The following is a 20,541-nucleotide window of genomic DNA, read 5'->3' as shown; positions in this document are numbered from 1 at the left end:
AAACACAATTCATGTTTGTAATAATATGTTTTCTAAATGTCCTGTCCTGGTGGAGCAGGCAGGCAAAGGGTTAAAGAGCCACTCTAATGAGAACATTTGTCTCATCAGGGCCACCGTAGAATTCTCTCCCTAAAAGACAGCAGAGTGCGAGAATATCCAGTTCCTCATCACTAATTTATTAATGTTTTGAAACGCCAAATATGACATTTTTCTAAAGTAAAAAGCTGATAAATGTGAACATTATACAGAGATTGTTCATGAATCCACTGTGTTCTGATGAGGAAACTTGAATGACATAAAAAGTCCATTTAAACATGTTTTTGAAAATGTCACATTTTTCAGATGCAATGCATTGTGGTCTATATTTGCCAAGCAGTGAGCTTTTTTTTTTTTTTTTTAACTTGTCCTGTCCAACAGCTGGGCAGACAGACGAGAGCTGAGGGCCTCTTGTGTTGGACATATTTTGCTTTAACAAGAGGGGTTATTAATCTTCTGACAAACCAAAGGTATGTCTGAATAAACCCCTTTTGTAATTGAGGCCAAACTTTATTAATTTCAATCATGTCTGAAAATCTTTGGTGTTGGACCGGACGGAAAAGGAAAGAGGGGAAGAAGAGAGAGGGACGCTAGAGAGAGGGGGGGGTAGGGGGTGATAATAGGAGGGGAAGGGGGATAAGACCATGAAGCAGCATAAAGCAACAAGTTTACTGGTTGTTAATCATTATGGTAAGGTTCAAATGCAGTACAAAAAGGGCGGGGCCCGTCCACACACACATTTTTGCTAGCTGCAAAAATGTCCACCTGTCGACATGTACACAAACCAGATAGTGTTCACACGCATACTTATGCCTGATAACCAACTAGTGTGAAATATTTCAGTCATTCAGTCATGCAAGCTATTAGTGCAAAGGTGAGCTAACACCAGTGCTCAGGTGAGGTTTTATGTTCTTCTAAAATGGATGGTGGAACGTGAAAAGAAGGAGGGAGAGTGCCCAGCCATCCCCACCCCAAGACCCCCACCGCAGCAGCAGCGGCAGCCGGAATCCCCCCAACGCCACACGGGAACCGGCAGGGAACAACCGCCGCCCGGGCGACCAAGCCCGCCACCCAGGCCAGGGCCAGCAGGGCCGCCGCAAGGCCCCCAGAGCCAGAGAGCAGGGAAGCACGGAGGGAAAGAGAGCGCTGCCCCAGCCCAACCAGGAGAGCAGCCCCCCCGCCGCGCCGGGAGAACCCAACGCAGAGCCCCACCGGAGAAGGACGCCCACAGCCCCAAACGAGCACCCCACCACCACCCAGGAGTTCCGGGCATCCCCCCACCCCAACCCCAAGTACGAGCCAGGACCCCCCAAGGGAGACCCGCTCCGCACTCCAGGCAGCCATCCGCCCGGCCCACGGTTGGTCCAGGGAGGAGCGAGGCAGGGGGCCCGCCGCCCCCGCCCAGGAGGGGGGAACCCCGGGGAAAAAAAGAGGGCCCACAAGGGGTGTTATAAATATGGCCCGACCAGGCTCGGCCACAGTTGGAAATTTGGCGGGGCCCAGCGCTCAGGGGCAACGACCAGGACCCACCCCCCAGGGACCAGACACCCCCGGCTCAGATGTAATGTGAACTCCCCCACCGCGCGGAGAGAGCACCGCCGGGCCCAGGAAGCCGGCACCCCGGGGACACGGCCGCCGTTGCAAAGGGGGGCCCGCACCCCCCACCAGGGAAGAGGCAGGGGACAGATGGACCCAGGTCCCACCTTCCTTGCAAATTGTGTGTGCGTGTATGTGTGTTTGAGATGGTGTGTGTGTGCATGTGTGTGTGTTTATGTTGGGATGTATATATTGAGGGGGGAGGGGTGTGTGTACTAAGGGGGGTGCAGTTAAAATTGGCGGGTAGGGCACTAAGGGGACATCTCCTGATTACTCACAGTGACGTCCCCTCACCCTCCCCACCAAGGGGCCCTGAATGTCTAAGGTGCGGTTAAAATTGGCGGGTAGGGTGCTAGGAGGACATCCGCTGCTTGCTGGCAGTGATGTCCAAGCACCCCCCCTACCAAGGGCCCTACATGTCTAAGGTGCAAATAAAACCGAAAGAGGGGGGGCCCACTCCATACGGCAACCATAGGAGGGGGGCCACTGCCTAGTAAACCCCCCCCCCAAGACTCATCGCAGGCTAAGCCCCCCACCCCCTCACCCTATTATGAGGTTATATGAGGAAGGGGCTAAGTTGGGGACAGCTGATAGACTGTCCCCCGGTGGTCAAACAGCTGTCCCCCGCCCCCCCCCCAGCAAGGGGGCCAGGCCCACCCAGCCCAGGGGCCCCACACCCGGAGGCGCCGACACCCCAGGCCCAGCACCACCCCCCCACACACAGAGAGAGAGGAGACAGAAAGCGCCGCCCCCCCCCCCGGAGCAAGCCCAGGCCCCCACCCCCAAACGCCGGCCCTAGAAGAGCTCTGGTCAGGCCTCGACGGGACCGAGGCAGCCAACCGGCCGGGGAAACCGCCGATGGCCTCAGCGGAGACCCCGACCCGTCAACCCCCCCTGCCCCGTACCAATAGTGGACCCCCCCCCCTCCCCCAGAATGCCCCCCCACAGGTCAGGGCCGACAAGATCCCCCACCCCACCCCCCCCCCAGACCCCGCAGCCGAAGCGGAGGACACCCAGAGCGACCGGGGGCCCCAAGAGGGTTGTCCCGTCCCGCCCCAGAGCCAGGGAAGGGCCGATCCCAGCCCCAGGCGTAGATGGGAAGCCCATCCAGCGCCGCTGCCCCCCCCCCCCCCGAGCAGCGCCCCCCGCCGACCCCCCCCAGCACAGGCAAAGGGACCACCCCCCCAAGCCAGGCCACCACCCCACCCCCCCACCACGCACCCCCACACCCAAGCCCAAAGGACCACGCAGCGCCCCAGCCCGCCCCACCCAGGCGCCGGACCCGATCCCCCGACCAACGGAGCCCCCAACAACCCCCGCCAGGCACCGGAGGCCCCGACCCCCGGCCCACGGCAGAAGGGCAAGGAGCAGCGACGACCATGCCCCCCCCCACCCCCTAAGTCACGGAGTTAGCTATGGGAGACCAGAGAGACCGAATTCTTTCGAAGTTACTTGAACTTTGGGCTGACATTTTTTCCAAGCTGATATGATCAAGCAGCAGATTTCTGTGTTGACTTATATTTATATTTTTCTTGCTTTTCCAATTTATTAAAATAGTTTTTTTAGCAATGCAAAGAGTTATGAAAATGATAGATGCTAATCCTCCTTCTACATCGATGGCACTCATGTCACCAAGCACACAAAGTGACGGTGAAGCTGTGATTGAAACCTTAAGCCAGACTGATAGATCGGCACATACCTGCTGCCAGAGAGCCTGGACAGGCGTGCAGAACCATAGTGCATGCATGTAATTGTCAGGTAGATTACTGTCACAGTGCTGACAAATGTCTGAGTTACTGAGACCCATCTTGAACATCCTCTGTCCAGTGTAGTAAATTCTGTGAAGAGTTTTGAAATGGATTAGCTGCAGATTTGGACTTTTTGTCATTTTAAAGGTGTTTAGACAAAGTTCTGACCAAAAGTTCTGCCAAGCAGTGAGCTTTGAGGAACACCGTTTTTTTGCAGAGACTTCTGGGAAATTTCCAGGGTACTGGACTTTCCTCCTGAAAAATGGTTACCCATAATGCTTAGTGGTATTTTGTCAAGGTCATGTTAGTGTTTCATGATGCTGTTTTCCTCCAGCTTTCAGTAAAAACTGCAACGATAGATAGATAGATAGATAGATAGATAGATAGATAGATAGATAGATAGATAGATAGATAGATAGATAGATAGATAGATAGATAGATAGATAGATAGATAGATAGATAGATAGATAGATAGATAGATAGATTATAAACTTTATTAATCTCCCAAAGGAGAAATGATAGTATATATATATTTACTATCATGATAGCCCATGATAGTAAATAATTCTGACTTGTTCTTTATCATCAGAGGTTTTTTTTTTTGCTGATGAATCTGCTTGACGTGTTTTTAAAATCGATCCAAGTTAAATGCAGGAGCAGAAAAGTCTCCTCCTTGATGAAAATGCATCCGTTCAGGAGGAGAAACAAACACAAACAGTAAAACATTATCAGCCTGACATCAGCTGCAGTCTGCAGAACTATGGGGAGGAATTCTGCACACACTGGATGGATTATGGAAATGTTTCTGAGGCCAGGAGCGCCGCATCCAAACTAAATGCTGCTTCTGATGTGCAGCAAATTATGGAAATATGCTTTCAGATTTCATCCCAAGCCCAACGCGTCTTATCTCAAGCAGATTAACTTTCTGTCTTCTCCCAACTCATCATTTTCCTGCTTAGCAACACAAATATTCCCCTGTGACAGAAACATACTCTCACCGAGCCGCACTTATCTCTGCAGAAGCATGACTCAGCAGGACCGGCTCGCTTCCGTCAGCTTCGTAAGAGAGCGTAAGCACTCCTGAAAGGTGACTCCAGGAGGGGCAGCACCACCTCAGGGGGCAGTCTGGGGCAGGTCACAGGTCAGCACAAGTCTGCCGAGGACCCCTGGTGGCAGAATGCAGGGATAGGTGTAGGGGAAAAAAAAACTGGAAATAATCAGTTAGTTTTCTAGAACATAGTTTCTGCAGTTTCCCCTCCCCGTCGCTGAGAGTTCATAGCAGGGAACTCGTGGCCGAGTGCATCTTCTATTTCAAACTGCATTTCTTTGTCTGATTCACAACAATTTAGATAAAGAAATACTCAAATGCTTCTTTAAATATGTCCTCCATCGTCAGAAAAATGCCACAGGAACATGTTAAAAACACCATTTTCATGGGTCCGTAAGTTTCTTTCCACACATTTCTTACAGGTGACTAGTCACAGGGAGTCACATCAAAGTGGGAACACCTGATCCAGACTTGAGGACTGGAGACTTGACACTATAGGAGCTGTTCTTCAGGTCCATATCATACCTGCTCCACACAAAGACACCCCCCCCCACACACACACACACACACACCTTAATCCAAAGGAACAGACTTGAGGAGGAGAAGCTCTAAAGTTGAACCAAGTCTCTCTTAAAGAGTCATTAAAGTCGGTGTCGGTGTCATTGTCAGCGTCTCCAGACTATTGTCCAAACTGTGTATCACATTAATGAGACTGTCGCTTAGCTTGAAGCTACATCGCAGAGCTTTCTTCTTCTCTCTCCAGAAAACAGCCGAGTCAGCAGCGGCGAGGTTTCAATTACGGGGAGACAGACGAGCGCAGCGGCGCCGTTGGACCTGCCGCTCATCCCTCCAGCTTCATTAACTTCCTGTTCCTGAACCGCTCTCCTCATCTTCTTGACCGTGTCTGATTAAATAAGCTGTCAGTCATCCAGCTCTGCACCCCCCCCCCCCCCCCCAGGAGCTGCAATTACTCCCACATTATTACCTCAGCGCCAAATCCGGAGCAGCTCCGCTGCTGCCTGTGCCCCCCAAACGGGAGAACTTCACCTGCCGCTCAGACCCACGTCCTAGTAATGCTGCCGTCGTCATGGTAACCACGCTGGTTCCAAAGGAAACATCCACACTGCAAAAAAACAGGCCCCCTAGAGGTCTGTCAACAATTCTTAAAATGTAAAATAATATCAGTAAATAAGCTAGGCCCGCCTCAGGGGACATCGTACCGGCGGTTTTCCGGTTCTTTGCCACCGATGACTGGGTTTGTCCTGCAGCTGCTGATGGAGACCCGGCTGGAACTGGAGAAGAGATGCCCTTGATCTGTCTTGAAACTCCAGAAGATGGAAGGCGTGTCGCTCAAACCTCTGCCAGTCATTCTGTGACCCCTTAACCACGTTCCAACTCTAGAAGAAGCTTTGGGGACCCGTTAGGGTTCCTACATGGGACCGAATATGCAGCAATCACCTAGAACCAAATCTAGAATCTCCATTGGAGTCGACCGCTGAGCCGCAGGTTTCTGGTACCGGGAATCTTGTAGATTCTTCAGCGTGTTTGTGAGCTGGTCCACAGTCCAAAGTGTTTGTTTTCACCTTCTACATGTGGCCAATTAGCCCCGCCCACTGCCTTAAAAGCAAATATGCAGCATTCCAGCCCTGCGAAGGGGGGTCTGAAAAGTGGGTGGTGAGCCAAATCCTGTTCTGAACCATCATTGGAGCCGGGTCTGTCAGGAAAGAACCTGTGCCGGGGTTCTACAGTGAGAACACATGAAGGTTGGTTCACATTCTGACGTCTGTTACTCAGACAGGCTCATTTTTTCTGTTTGATGAGTCTGAAAGGGCTTTATGAAAACGCAAACTTGAAGTTTCGAGGCAAATAACAGATGTCTGATGTAGCCTAACGGCGAGCATCATCCCACTTTCACAGGAACGTCTTCAAACAGGTCTAAGTGTCTTAAATCGTCATCGGATGTGGAAACAAAAATGACCTGAGAGTTTCTCAACAGCAGAGGAGCGGCGGTGATGATCACTCCTGAAGAAACAACTGTGTCTTTAACAGTTTAAAAGAGTAAATTCATAGATAAAATAAACTTTTTCTCATTTAGCTGTTGTTGCAGTTGAGTGCTGCAGCCACTAGGTGGCGACCAAACTCCACATACAGTCCCCTCACGAAGGCAGGCCCATTTTTTTAAAATATTTTTTATTTCTTTGCATAATTTGGAACTCATTGGATAAAAATAAACAATAATTATCAATGTAAGTTTGCACCAGCACATCCTCAACTGGAGAACTTAAACAAAAACAAGCGGAATGTTTTATTTAAAAAAGGAAATTTGTTCTGTTAATTTTTTATATGAGAAAATAAATATCAGTATAAATATATCATATAACAGCTAATTTGAAGACTTGAACCCATCAGAGAACTGATGGTGTAGATTTAGACTACAGAAATCAAATCAAATAAGGTCGTCTAACTTGAGTTAATTTTACTTCTAAATGTGTGGAAACTTCTACTTAGAAAAATACATTTTTGGGGGTCTTTTATTCTGAAATATGTTTATCTCCTGTCTGATATGGAAGCTTCTTTGAGCCATAAATTAAAGTAATATGAAATTCTCAATTCTTCTTATTTCTCTTTCGGCTTTTCCCATCAGGGGTTGCCATAGCGAACAAGTCACATGGTAAACTTGGCAATGTTTTACGCCGGATGCCCTTCCTGACGCAACCTTCTCAAAGCAACCGGGCTTGGGACCGGCACAGAAGTAGAGAAAGGAACAGGGAGCAACCCAGAGTCAAACCCTGGTTTCATGGACGGAAGGCGCCGCAAACCAGCACGAGCTAAACCGGCTCCCAATATGAAATTCTCAATTGACCATTAAATATGCAATTGAGGCTTGGATATGCTGGATGTGAAAATACATTTAGTAGTGGGATCTCACATTTAGGGAGGTGTTAGGCCCCGCCCTGATGAGAGTCTGACAGTTTGCATGTCTATTTGAATTTTGGCACATAAAGCGCGATGCTATTATAATGCACCGGGGGGCGCTGTTTTGCCTTTTCATTTGAAATGACATAGAAACAGTTTTGCATTTTAGAATGCATTAGATTTTAAGTTACTTTAAACTAAACGGAATTTAAAGCAAACCGTGTATTGAAATGTCATTTTTTAAATATTTTATTGTAAGTTATAAAATGCATTGTCATTTGAATCATGACATCAAAAACCCAAAACACAATTGATTTTTATTTTACTTAATTTCTTTATTTTTCAAAATTATATTGAATTTTAATTTTTAACATAGAATTTTAAATTGCGAAATGTATTTTCAAATGTTCAAGAGACTTCAAATAAAGTCTTTAAGTGTCTCTTCAAAGTGATGAAGTTAAAAAGAATAACAGAATTGATTGTTTTAGTGTTTCTATTGGTCCAAACTCTTTTGTCATCTAAATGGTTTTATATAAAGTTTTTTTAAAGCTAATATCGGCAAAAGTTCAATAAGTACCGTTTGTTTTTTCCCCAAAAAATCTTTATTGAAGATATACAGGATCATTGTACAAAGTCGAGTCAACTTTAAAGTAGACAGATGGAAAAATGAGTAACAAAATGTGCCAGAAGAACAAAGGAAAAAAAAGGATTATAAACAAGAGATAAAAGCAGTAAGCTGCTATTCTGTACATTTAAAGTTCCAGGGTGTCAAATGTAGCACTAAGTACTGTCCGCATTAGCCAAGTGAGCTCCGGTGACGTGTAAAAACACCGGATTGTTTTATTTTATTGTCTTATTTAAAAAATAATGTATAAATTCTCCTGAAAAGTTCCTCAGTGAAACTAGAGGAACGTAATCTTGAACGTTAACTAGCTAACACAAACAGCGTTAGCATGAATGGGCGCCCTGTTTCATTCACAAACCTGTGACGGCCGCCTGCGCGCGGGCTCCACAAACAGTAGAGCTCCTCCTAGCACCGCCCCTGCCGGTCAAACGGAGGATGACCCCCCTGTGACTAAGGAACGCCCACTGACAGACGCCGCGCGCAGACGCCGGCTCGTCTTTAACCGGCGGCTCCTGAGCTCCAGGTCGGCCAGAGAGGCTGAGCGCGGCGGGGACACGGCACGGAGCCCTCCGGTAAGAGAGCGCGCGTCTCCACGCGCTTCCGCTGCTTTTTTTTTATGTGTTTGCGGCGTCGCGAGCTAACGAAGCCTCCACATCACCGACTTAAGTTTAAACAGACCTGTTATATTTATGTCACATTTAAAAGGTTGTTTTTAGCGTTTTATTTATCCCCCAAAATACATATTAGATAGTTAGCTATTGTTTTACTTTTAGACTAACATAATTTATTTTAAATCATTCCATTTCTCAACTCCACATTAAGTTTTTACAGAAAATAAACACATTTCGACAAACTACATTTTAATAAGTTGATTTATATATTTAAGTTAATTGATGCAGAAGATTTATTAATGTGTAAAAAATTCAAGTTTTCCTTTTTTAAACTGAAGGCAGCAAACTGAGAAACATTAGCTTAACTTTATTCTACCTGTTAAAAAAAAAGCTAAATTAACTTTATTGATATGCTCCTGGTGACACATGTTAATGATCATTAACAGTATTTAACCAAAAATCAGGCTTTAGTTCCTGTTTTTATGCCCTTCAAGTCACTTTTTATTGGACTTTAAACGTCTCAAAGTCGTTTGGATCCATTGTCGGACACACAGAGGACATCCAGAAACAGGAGAGCCTGGAGTCTCAGCTGCACTGCTGACAACAGCAGAGTTCAGCTCATTCACTAAGCGACCTGCAGCCGCACCGCTGGTTGATGATAACCCTCTCCTAACCTCCGGCAGCATTCCTGCAGACCGCCGCAATTACAGCGTCGCTCACGGGTGGAAATTCCTCAAATACAGGTTCCTGTCAACAGAACGACGGAGCGCTCAGCCAATCCAGACTCTGACGGTTTGATGAAACTGTAAACATAAACTCTGAATCTGACCTCCTGGCAGAAAAGCAGAACACATCCAGACAAACTAGGCTCCTTTTCTGATGTTTTACAGGAAATTATGACCTTACTTTTTGAAAAACCAGTGAATGAAACACAGAACACTGATTTAAATCTGCCATGGAGGCATTTAATGTGTAAACAATTCAAAGTTCTTTACGTAAAACGGGTTAAGAAAAACATCTAAAAGAAACAAGAAAGGAGTTTATGTATAAATGTAAACTTAAAAAGCATTAAAAACAGGCTTTAAATAACTGAGTACAGGTGTGTCTTTAACCTGGATCCATAGGAACTGACTTCCATTGAAATGAGTTTTTTAACCGTCAGTAACGAGGAAGAACAGAGCTGAGGAGGAGGAGGAGGAGTTTTCAGAACAGCCGGTTCTCTTCTGTCACCTGACGTTCTGTTACTGTTCCTCTGCTGAGTCATCCCTGGGGCGCCGCCAAACTGACACGCTCACACTGAGCTGTTGGGACGTCAGCCGGTCCTGATGAGACACAGTCGCTTATTTCCAGGGAGAACCATGGACTTTGAGCTGAAAACCGTTTTTCGTTTTCATGTCTTTAACGGTCACATCCTTGTGTGGATCTTGGTTCTCAGGTGAGAGTCACACAGGTGGGACTCTGAGCATCGCTGCTTCTGTTTGTGAGCATCGCTCTGTGCTTCCTGAAAGAAGAAAACAGAACTGTCAGATCCTCATTTTTGTTTGTTCTGGGATGTTCTGTTCCAGTTTTATCAAAATGTTTGGTCCTCTGTTTAGTCACTGCCGTCAGTTTCTGCTGTAGAAAGTAAGATGTGACACCCCCCCCCCCCCCCCCCCCCCAGGAAAGCCTTCATCGTTTCCTGTTCGTCTTCTCTCTGGTTTTCATCAGCGTTTGTGTTCCTGAGCTTCATAAAGTGCTCAGTGTTTGAGGAGAACTGTGGTTTTTGTTGTTTGAGTGATGCAGGAAAACCAAATCTGAGCAAAATACAGAGAAGATGAAGGTGGGAAACAGTTTTTCGGCAGAACCTGGGATCTCAGAACCGTTTGGGTCTGTCAGGAACATTCTGGAGATCTCATCTCCTGTTTTTGTCTCTTTTTTTTCTTCTTTCTCCTCAAGCTTCATCCACAAGGATGTCATCACTCCTCCTCTTCACCTCGTTTCTCCTCCTTGACCCCATCTGGGCTCTGGAGTTCCGTTACCATGACAACAGTGAGATTGAGCAGTACCTGATACAAACCAGCAGGTCCAACCCCAACATTACTCACCTGTACAGCATCGGCACGTCCGTCAGAGGTAAATCGCTGTGATGTCACATGATGAAACCGGAGGGGGGGGCGGAGACTTTTTTTCTTCTGTGCTGCGACGGACTTTTACTTTTTGTTTTGAAGTCGAAAAACAAACAAACCTTCACAAAGCAGACAGAGGTGTGAGGTTGCCATAGTAACCACAACACCGACTGCGGGTGTCGCCGTAGCCACGGACCTGAAGGAGGAGGTTTGTTTAATCACAATCACATGCACGCACGCACACACACACACACACACACACACCCCTCCCTAATCTGAGTTAATCCAGGACACCAGCTGGTCTGGTGCCAAGTGTGTGTGTGCGTTTGTGTTTCTGTGTGTGTCACAGACCTGTGCAGACCTGCAGAGGTTTAGTCGGTCTACAGGTTGTCGTCACTCGTTGATTTTGACTGAAACCGCGAGCAGCAAAGGACTCTGGGACTGCAGGTGCGACGTGTTTGTGGCGTTGGCAGCAGGAAGCGCTCGGCTCCGTCAGCTGATTGTCCTGCAGGAAGACTCCTGCGTTCTTTGGTCTCCGTCTTCTGGCTCCATCTGTTTGGCAAAGAACCGTCCAATCAGCTGCTGTCTGCAGACGTGAACTCGTTTCTGTCTCAACAGCAGGATCTGAAGTTCTGCGACTTTGGTTCTCGGTTCTTTAAATGTGTCCTAAAGATGTTTGTAAAAGTCTCATCCTGTTCGCTCGGTGTGACGACTTCCTTATAGAAAATCACAGCTGCATTCAAAGCCCTGAAAGCCGTTGGAGTGTAGAAGTTTGGCTCCGCCCCCTGCAGGTGAAAGAAAGGAGACGATCCACAGCTTTTGTTGACGAGGCTCACTGTGTCCTCCAGGACAGCAGCTGTGGGTGCTGGCTCTGGGCGTCAACCCTCAGCGACACGTCGTGGGGATCCCGGAGTTCAAATATGTGGCCAACATGCATGGAAATGAGGTGAATGAGCGCACACACACACACACACGCACACACACACACGTGCACCATCGCGTAGACAGGAAGCAGGACTACAGAGACCTGCAGGAGTCGATGCTGTCAGTGAGCAGACTGAGGTGGTCCGCCTCATTCAGGTCTACACAATGACCCGAGTCAACATTAGAACCGGATCAAACCAAAGGAAAAGCTTAAAGAATTCACTGACGGAGAAATCCCTCGCGCTCTTCATCGCTCAGCAGGTAAACCTTCATCTTTGTGGGCTTTTGTTATGAAAGGACCCAGCCTGTCACAACTTCCTGTTTGCTGGTCTTTTAAGAATCTGGGCGGCTGAAGGAAACTTCCTCCTGTGCTCAGTCATGCATGCAGTTGCATGTTCCATGCAAACATACAGAACATACAGCGTGTTCCAAATTATTATGCAAATGATATTTGTTTTTTAAGTCCTCAATGCAGAGTCAGTCAGCCTGATTTTCAAGTCACCAACCGCCACCCTGCTTGTTTTCCCGCTCCTTCAGCTTTGCTTACTGCTGATCACCTGGACCAGAATGTGGGACATCTGATTGAACTAGTCAGGTGTAAACCAGCAGGGCTTGGAGATCTGGTCAGGGTGGTAGATCTCCAGGAATGAGCAGCTCTGGGGGATCCTTGATGTTAGTGAGACTGCAGAGACAAATATCTGCTTTTAATGGAATATTAGAAGCTCCTCCTCATCCAACCAGTGTGTCAGCCATCACTCTCTACCATGATCACGCTTTAGTTTTCCTGAAATATCCAAGGCGCTGAACTATTTCAGCAGCAGAGATCCTGTTTCTTTTGTGTGAAGATGTTGGGCTGCTCACGGATGTGGAACGTCTTCTTTAGGACTCTTTCCTCCTCGAAGCTTTAAAGAAGTGAAGCGCTAACCGTGCCGGCCGCTCCGTTGTTGTAAATGATTCCATGTGGGGGGGGCGATGGGTTTACTGGAAGGAGCCGAGGCCCAAACCTTCCTGACACAAACAAACCTTGTTGTTGGTTTGTGTCTGAAGCAGCTGATTCTCTCAACAGCTGCTCTGTTCTACACAGAAACCATAAAGCTGTTGAATTTAGGAGACAAAGAAGAAACCAAGTTTTGTCACAACGTTCCCAAATCCAGAACCCAAGAGTCCAACAGAACTGACTCTCTACCTTCAGACCTTCTGCTTTCTTTGGAAAAAAGAGGCCCCGCCCACTACCATGAACTACAATGAACAATTAGGGACACTAAAGCGTGACTCTGGGGTCAGAGATAACGTCAGGGTGGATGCGGCGGACTCCAGTGACGCCTTCCAGCCGCCGCAGTTCATGAGCAACTCGATGCGGAAAGTCTCCTCAGTCTTTTTAAAGAGTGAAACTGAATCTCGGGGAGACGCCTGAGCAGAGTCGGGTTACCGTGGCGATGCTGATGGTGTGTTTATGTGGGTATGCGAGTGACCGCGTCCTTTTCAGAGGCCAGTCCTGCCTGGACACACACGGCAAACAGAGTCAGTGGAGTGTGTCGGCGCAACGGAAACGTCCAGAAAAGAGCTTTTCTCTGAGAACGGTGTGCGTGTGTGCGTTCGTGTGCGCGTACGTGCATACGTGCATGCGCTTCTATTTTTACTGGAACATGCAGCGGGTTGAAAGCTTTCATTGAAATCTTTGTTTCAGCAGAAGCTGCAGCTTCATTTCTTCTCCTCAGTATCGTAGCTTTAGTCCCAACTGTCCTCACAGGTACATGCGGGCGGAAAATGGTGAAACCTGTACGGAGCACGCAGGTGGGCCGCACAAAATGTCAATCACAGACGGCTCTGTGAACCTGGAGAGAAAACGTTTCTCCATCTTTTTTACTGAGACCTTTGGTTTGAAGTGGCCGCTTTAGGGTGCATTACCGAGGGGGCTGTGAACGTGGCTTCATGAGTACGGTACTTCAGGATACGCCAACCACACACCAACCAGCTCAGTGGCCTTGTGGTAGAGTGTCCGCCCTGGGACTGGAAGGTTGTGAGTTCAAACCAAAGACTCTGAAAATGGGATCCAAAGCCTCCCTGCTTGACACTCAGCATTATGGGGGGGGGGGGGGGTTAAACCACCAAATGTTTCCCAAACACGGCTGTGGCTGCAGCTCACTGCCCCCCCCCCCCCCCCCCCCCCCCCCCCCCCCAGGAAATGGGTCAAATTGGGAGAACAAATAGTGGGACTTTAACCACACATACGACAATGGTACGTCCTGTTTTCATGACCTCCCTTAAGGTGGACACACCTGTACTCACCTTAAGATGCCGCTGCACCCCCCCCCCATGAGCCCAGAAAACCCCAGAGCACACAGACACCATCCGGATGTGATAAAGGGTGAACATGAGAAGAAGAAGAAACCAGAACCTTCTATGAAAAGGTTTGGTGTGTCAGCGTGTCAAACAGACTGAATGCGTGGATAAACTGCTGCGGGGCGTTCCTTTGTCACCGCGGTTACAGTGAAACCACGGTTAGTGTTCTAACCACACGCTCAACAGTCCACTGTACACAAAATCTGCCCTTTCAGAGGGGGGGGGGGCTCCAAGGAGACCTCAGGGTTTTTCAACCTTCTCACATTTTCCGTGGTTTCCGTGACAACCAGTCCTCCCCTCAAAACCCAAAGCTGATGGTAAAAAAAAACCATGGGCTTCTGAAAGCGTTTGCAGATCTTTTTATTGACCTCAGTTAATACTAGAGAATTCTGGAGAACGACAGTCGGATTCACTGACGTCACGCGGCGATGCAGGTTCTTCTGTAGAGGAGGAAGAGGAGGTCCATCGTCTTCAGATTAGACTCTGAAGTCTGGTCTTCAGCTGTGTTTGCAGGTTTAAGGAGGAAAAAGGTGGAAGTTAGTGGAGTTAGTGGGATTACAGCTTTTCTCAGTCACTTTAGTACAATCCTCAGATCAGAATTGAAGTTTGCAAATACGTGTGTGCATTTCTCCAAACAATTCGTGCAAACAGCAAAACACTGTGGATTTCTTGCAAAAGCCTGTAACTTGCTCAAAATCTTTAGTTCATCTCTCCAAACTAAGTCTTTATGTCATTGAACATGTCAGCCCCATCAGAATGTCAAGTCTTTGTGTCATTGTCTACGAACAAGACAGTCAAATGACTAAGTCATGTTGTCAATATAACTGTGTACTTTAGAGGGAGGTTCTGATGGAAACTATGGCTAAAGTTTGGATGACAATTATTGTAAAATGGAAGTTACCTCTTTTTTGTTTGATTGCAAGAGACTGGACAAGATTCACATTTAGACTTTTATTGTTCATATTGTAATTTGTTGACAGACCATTTCATACCAACATAGAAAAAACCCACTGCAAACAGTAACACAAAGGGGAAAAAAGATAGGACAATATTCTGTCCAACAGTCCAGGCAGTGCAGTAGGAATTGGTGTGGTCTTCCTACACCTCTTGTCGTTCCTGTATGTTAGGACACAAATTCTCATCCACATCACAGCGAATATCCTCTCTTGCAATGCAGCGAAATATGTTTGTCACATTATGACAACTTGGTCAACCATTTTGCAGTTAATGACTTATACGATGAACTAATGACTAGGTGTTTTGAGGAGTAAGACTATTGCACAGTGAACTATATAATACATTTGATCAACATGACATAAACAATTGATAATGTAGCAAAGAGCAGAGAATTGTACATAATCATTTGCATGGATGTACCAAAGCAATTGCAACTTGTTCAAAGAAGTGAGAAACTGCTTATATGATGTGCACAAGTGACATCATGATGTGAAGATTGAACAAAAAGTTTGGGGAATTTCATTCTGATCTGAGAATTGCACTAAAGCGACTGAGAAAAACTGTAATGAAGTCTGAGCTGAAGGAGCATTTTAGAGAGAAGCTCTGAGGTTCAGGTTCTACAGACGATCGTCAGCAGGACTGTTGGTTCTCCTGTGTGACAGCAGCAGAGTTTGGACGAAGACCGGAGGTGCAGCTAGCCCTGACTTGTGTGTGTGTGTGTGTTTTGCCTCTGCACACCTTTTCCAACGTTCCCACCCTTCTCCCCTTTTCATTCCTGGATCTTCTGTTCATTCACAGAGTTGGTTGGTTGCCCCTCCCAGTGAAAACAGCCCCCACTCGCCTCTGGGTTTCATTGCCCCCCCCCCCCCCCTCCTCGCTGACTTACGACATCACTTCCTCCCCCTCTGTTTCCATCAGGAAAGGGCACGCCGCCCCTCCGGCATAAAAGCCGTCAGTCAGTCAAGAGCGGGAGAAGCCAACAAAAAAAGGAAGTTATGGGGCTCGAAGATAATTTTTCAGAATTCACTAAGGAATCCAAACCACATATCCAAAGGAAGTTTTGAAATTATTATGGGATGGACATAGGACCTATGGCTTGGCGCCCATTTTGTGGGAAAGTGTCGCCAATTTTTGCATTTTTCTACATTATGGGAAAAGGAATTGTATTTTTGAGCTATTTTCACAAAAGTTCCTACACCCCCCACCGGCTGAAGGTCAATGAAACAGAAGTGTCATTGACCTTTGACCCCAAGAAGAGTTTGGAGTTTTCTTAAAGAAAAGAAAAAACACCCATAGTTTCTTTTACAAATCCAAACTCTTCCCCGGGTTTCAATCTTTCGCCTCTGAACTCCTCGAGGATCATTGAGACGCAGCCTTGATGTTGATTTGGAAGTTTGAAAAGGTTGGAATGGCGTTTGCGTGGCGAGCTGGTCATTTTTCATTTGTTTTGTGAACATTTTATACGTGAGTTGAAGCTGAACTAAAAATGACACGACAGGAAAATATTAGGACTGTGATTAACAGCAAAAACCGGTTGTTAAGTAAATCTAAAAATGAAATGCAGTCGATTTTGCTTTAAAAGACGTCGGCCTGTTAGTCACCACCAGACCACCAAAAGATGAAAGGGTTGCCATGGAGATGAGACCGAGAGGAAACTGTTTTTGGTTTGTTATGAATTAGTCATGTGCAGCTCTGACCAGGGTGGCAGGGGCAAACGGGGAGAGTGAGGGGCAAGTAGCAGCTGCTCTGACAGTGCAGATTAGGTGAGGAGGGGGCAGCGTGGGGGCAGATGGCACCCAGCCGTTCTTCTGGGGTTTTTGTCACAGATCCATGCAGACTTTATCGTTTCATGTAAACAAACTCTGGTTCCAATAAAGATTTTCTCCATTTCAAAGATTTCTGTGGACAAAGTTTGAATAGAAATGTGAGCCAAACCCACAGATGTGTGTTCTGAGCGGATTCCTGAGATTGGGTTTGGCGTTTGCTGCAGGTGCCCCGCCTTAAAGGTTCTGTTTGTGTCTGCTGAGCTCAGGTTCTGGGCCGGGAGCTGCTGCTGCATCTGATCGACCACCTGGTTCAGGGTTACCGGAACGAGGAGGCGTCGGCGCTGCAGCTCCTGAGGAGCACCCGCATCCACATCCTGCCCTCCATGAACCCCGACGGCTTCGACGACGCCGACACGGACTGCCAGTACAGTCAGGGGAGGTACACAAACACACACACACAGACGCACACATGCAGGCACATACACGTGCACACAGACGTGCACACACACACACGTCTTTTTGGGGAACGTCACATTCATTTGGACTCGGCAGGACGTACGTCTCCATCCTGTCGTTGGTTTGGTAGAAACGTGAAGGACTTTGTTTTTCATTAGTGAACCTTTTGATGAAACAGGGTGGGGGCTGAACGCTCCCCTTCCAAAATAAACATCATTAGTCATTCAAACAAATGAGGTTTAACGAGCCGCTGAACGCCACTGTTTGGCTCCTGAAGTCGTCGACGCCCCAAACAGTCTGATTAGCAGGAATCCACACGCGTCACATCAGCCGCGGCCTTCAGGGTCTGTTCTGTGTCGGCGTGAGCGCCGGGTCACACGGCCGTTTGGGGAACTCGCCTCGGTGACGGCGCCGGGTTGAGTTTGGGGTCACATTGAGGGTGTGTGTGTGGTCTGCTGTAGGTCGCCTCTTTCCCGCCCTTTTAAGGAGGCGTTTGTCTGAAAGCGTTAAAGGTGGACAGACGTGAAAACATTTGAGCTTCTGTGGTCGGAGATTCCAGCTCCAGACAGGAACCTCAGAGGTTTCTACTGATTCTTCAGTCTGTTCAGAGAGCAGAATAATCCCCATAAACCAGATTAGACTTTATAATCTGTCAATCAGCAGCTCAGATTAAGAGAGTTTGACTGCAGTAACGACCAACAAAAATCATAATGACATCAAACGGTTAAAAAGATCAAATGATCCAAGTTTAACATCTAAGTTAAACTTCCTTGTGTTTTTGTGACATCCTTCATGGCGCGTCACCATAGCAACAGGCATCATATGTTCACATTAGGGCATCTTAAGGTTGTGGGGCTTTTCATTGGTTCGTGTCTGTCTTTAGGTTCAACCACAACGGCGTGGATCTCAACAGGAACTTCCCTGATGTCTTCTCTGATCCCCAAAGGCAACAGCAGAGCGAGGGTCAAAGAGAAGCAGAGGTAGGTCATGTGACCGTCCACGCCCTTCTCCTGCTGAAGACGATCATCGGTGTCGCAGGACGTGGCGGTCGGCACGGTGGCGCCGGGTGCAGGCTCAGCGTGTCGCTGCTTGACTCTGCAGGTGAGAGCTGTGATGGGCTGGCTGAGGAACGAGACCTTCGTTCTTTCTGCGAACCTTCACGGCGGAGCTTTGGTGGCGAGTTACGCCTATGACAACAGCAACCAAGGTAAAGAGAGGGTTCATGGCCTTCACGTAAGGCAGAGGATCAATCATGTCAGATGTCTGTAAAAACACTCCCCAGGTAGCATGCAGATGGGCGGGGCCAGCCTCACGCCGGACGACGACGTGTTTGTCCACCTGTCCAAAGAGTACTCCTACAGTCATGCCTCAATGCATCGTGGGAACATCTGCCAGGGCAGCAGGGCGTTCCCGGACGGCATCACCAACGGATACCACTGGTATCCTCTGGCAGGTGATTCCAGAAAGCGCTGTCCGCCAGCCCTTTGGTCAGGGGTTCAAATCCCAGACACTACCAGCATGGGGTCCTGCAGTCAGACCCCATGAGCAAGTCAGACCCCCTTGTGCTATCTTGAGGGGTCCAGATGACCCCTTGGGTCATCTGGACCCCTCAAGATAGCACAAGGGGCCACTTTGTGAGCCTCCTCCATGACGGTGACTGTCTCTCCAGGCGGGATGCAGGACTACAACTACGTGTGGGCGCAGTGTCTGGAGGTGACCCTGGAGCTGTCCTGCTGCAAGTTTCCTCCGGCCGACCAGCTGGAAGCGCTGTGGAGCGACAACACGGACGCCCTGCTGGCGTACGTCCGCCAGGTGCACCTGGGTGAGCGCTCGCCTGTGCCGCCGTTTCACGCGCCGCCCGCCCATTTTCTCACGTTCGGCTCTAATGTCACCCAGGAGTCAAGGGCGTCGTGTACGACGGGTCTGGGGTGGCGGTGCAGAACGCTTTGGTGGAGGTCAAAGGTCGTAAGAACGTTTGTCCGTTTAGGACCAACTCACATGGGGAATACTACAGGCTGCTGCTCCCTGGAAACTACACCTTCACCGTAAGAGCGTTTCTTCTTCTCTCCACCTGAAGCTTTTCTGACAAATGCTGCTCAAAGGAGTTCAGACCGCTGCTGCCGATCTCCTTCACAGGTGACGTACCCGGGTCACGAGGTTCTGACCGAGACGCTCAGCATCCCGTACGGCCCAGACAAATACTCCGCCATGACGCACCATTTCAGGTTACGCCGCACGTCTGCCATCACAACAGCCTACATACAAACCTGCCCCACGCCTGGCTATAGTCATGCAGTCAACCTGGAAGGGGGCGGAGCCACATCCAGGCCCTCGTGGATCAGGCACGCCGTGGGGATCGGCCTGGCAGTGCTAGGTGGATGGGTGATTGAATGACGGCCTCCTGGGTTTACATGGGACTTCCAGCGGGGAGTTGGTCTTTGAACAATGAGCCAAACTCCAAAATGAAGACCTGACCCGACCCGATCCGACCAGGTCGTTTCTGGCTCATGAAGACTGCAGTCCGGCTTCTTCATGCCAAGAAATCTGGTTTAGGAGCAAAGAGATTATAAAGAAAGAAAAAGAGAGAAATACCTCAGTGAATCCAATTTAAGCCTTTTCCTACATTTTAGTGAAAATAATGTTGAGTTGATTGAAAACATTTTCTGTTACGGTTAAATTTAAAGTTACCTGAATGACTTCTGACTTTGAACTTCACTCCGGAGCATCGGTAGGCTAACAGTGTTTTTCAAACAGTGTGGTATGGGAAATTACCCATTTTCACTGATCTAAAAACATTTTCCATGCTCTGCATGGAAAATGCTCTGTCTTCATCCAAACAGACCCTGATAAAACACTGAGTAGTTAGGAATATGAAAATACTTTTTTCTGTTTATTTGATTAAATTAAAGACATTTTGATAAGAATGACGGTACCGTGATTTAGCCATAGCTGTTTTTGAAAAAGTCCCGCCCCTTTAACTGTGTCCACCAATCATTCTTGGGGGCGTAATTACACGTCATCAGTCTGACCAATCAGAAGTGGTTAAAGTCTTCACTTCCTTGTTCTGATTCTGCTCATAAAGTCTCTCAGTTCCACCAAAAATACCAGCTAAAGCTCATCTTTAGCGGTGTAGCTTTCCACAGAATCCGGTGTCAGACCGTGGAACAAGTGAACAAAACCATGAAGCTCAGAGAAGAGAGTCTGTCTGCCGTCACTACATCTCCCATAATGCATTAGGTTTAAGTGACAGCGTCTCAGCGCACAATGAGTCTTCCTTTGACGTCTTGAAACCAGAACGAACACAGATCAAACAGTTTTTAAATCTTCTAACTTAACTTTTATTACATCTTTTAGAAAAAACTGCTGCAGCTTCCAGCTTTTTCTGCCACAATTATCATAAAAATGTATGA

General features: G+C 47.8%; 1 protein-coding gene and 1 long non-coding RNA gene across 3 annotated transcripts; one reads left to right on the top strand and one right to left on the bottom strand.

Annotated features, from left to right (window-relative positions):
* Positions 1-8,418: 8,418 nt before the first annotated feature.
* Positions 8,419-20,010, top strand: cpm (carboxypeptidase M). Of its 2 annotated transcripts, XM_004083291.4 has the most exons (10): positions 8,419-8,541; positions 10,516-10,692; positions 11,534-11,631; positions 16,942-17,114; positions 18,015-18,111; positions 18,233-18,338; positions 18,414-18,584; positions 18,801-18,953; positions 19,028-19,176; positions 19,268-20,010. In XM_004083291.4, the coding sequence occupies exons 2-10, from the start codon at positions 10,530-10,532 to the stop codon at positions 19,523-19,525; spliced, it is 1,368 nt and encodes a 455-aa protein (XP_004083339.1). In that variant the 5' UTR covers positions 8,419-8,541; positions 10,516-10,529; the 3' UTR covers positions 19,526-20,010. The 2 variants fall into 2 exon arrangements, with proteins under 2 accessions (XP_004083339.1, XP_023808220.1); XM_023952452.1 differs by lacking the exons at positions 8,419-8,541; positions 10,516-10,692 and adding an exon at positions 10,790-10,893.
* LOC111946940 lies at positions 9,522-10,781 on the bottom strand. The gene is made up of 2 exons (XR_002872784.1): positions 10,665-10,781; positions 9,522-10,081 (listed from the first exon to the last, which is right to left on the bottom strand). It is a non-coding gene; the product is annotated as an uncharacterized LOC111946940 (long non-coding RNA).
* Positions 20,011-20,541: the final 531 nt, after the last annotated feature.

The sequence above is a fragment of the Oryzias latipes genome, chromosome 23, assembly GCF_002234675.1.
Source record: "Oryzias latipes chromosome 23, ASM223467v1".
Taxonomy (NCBI): domain Eukaryota; kingdom Metazoa; phylum Chordata; class Actinopteri; order Beloniformes; family Adrianichthyidae; genus Oryzias; species Oryzias latipes.
Note: the sequence above shows the minus strand (reverse complement) of the source record. Positions and strands in the feature narration are given on the sequence as shown.

Bases quoted from the DNA above. Each gene is read 5' to 3' on its own strand.
- cpm (XM_004083291.4), top strand. From the start codon at position 10,530: ATGTCATCACTCCTCCTCTTCACCTCGTTTCTCCTCCTTGACCCCATC. The intron at 11,632-16,941 runs GTGAATGAGCGC...TGCTGAGCTCAG, and splicing joins CCAACATGCATGGAAATGAG to GTTCTGGGCCGGGAGCTGCT. The intron at 17,115-18,014 runs GTACACAAACAC...GTCTGTCTTTAG, and splicing joins TGCCAGTACAGTCAGGGGAG to GTTCAACCACAACGGCGTGG.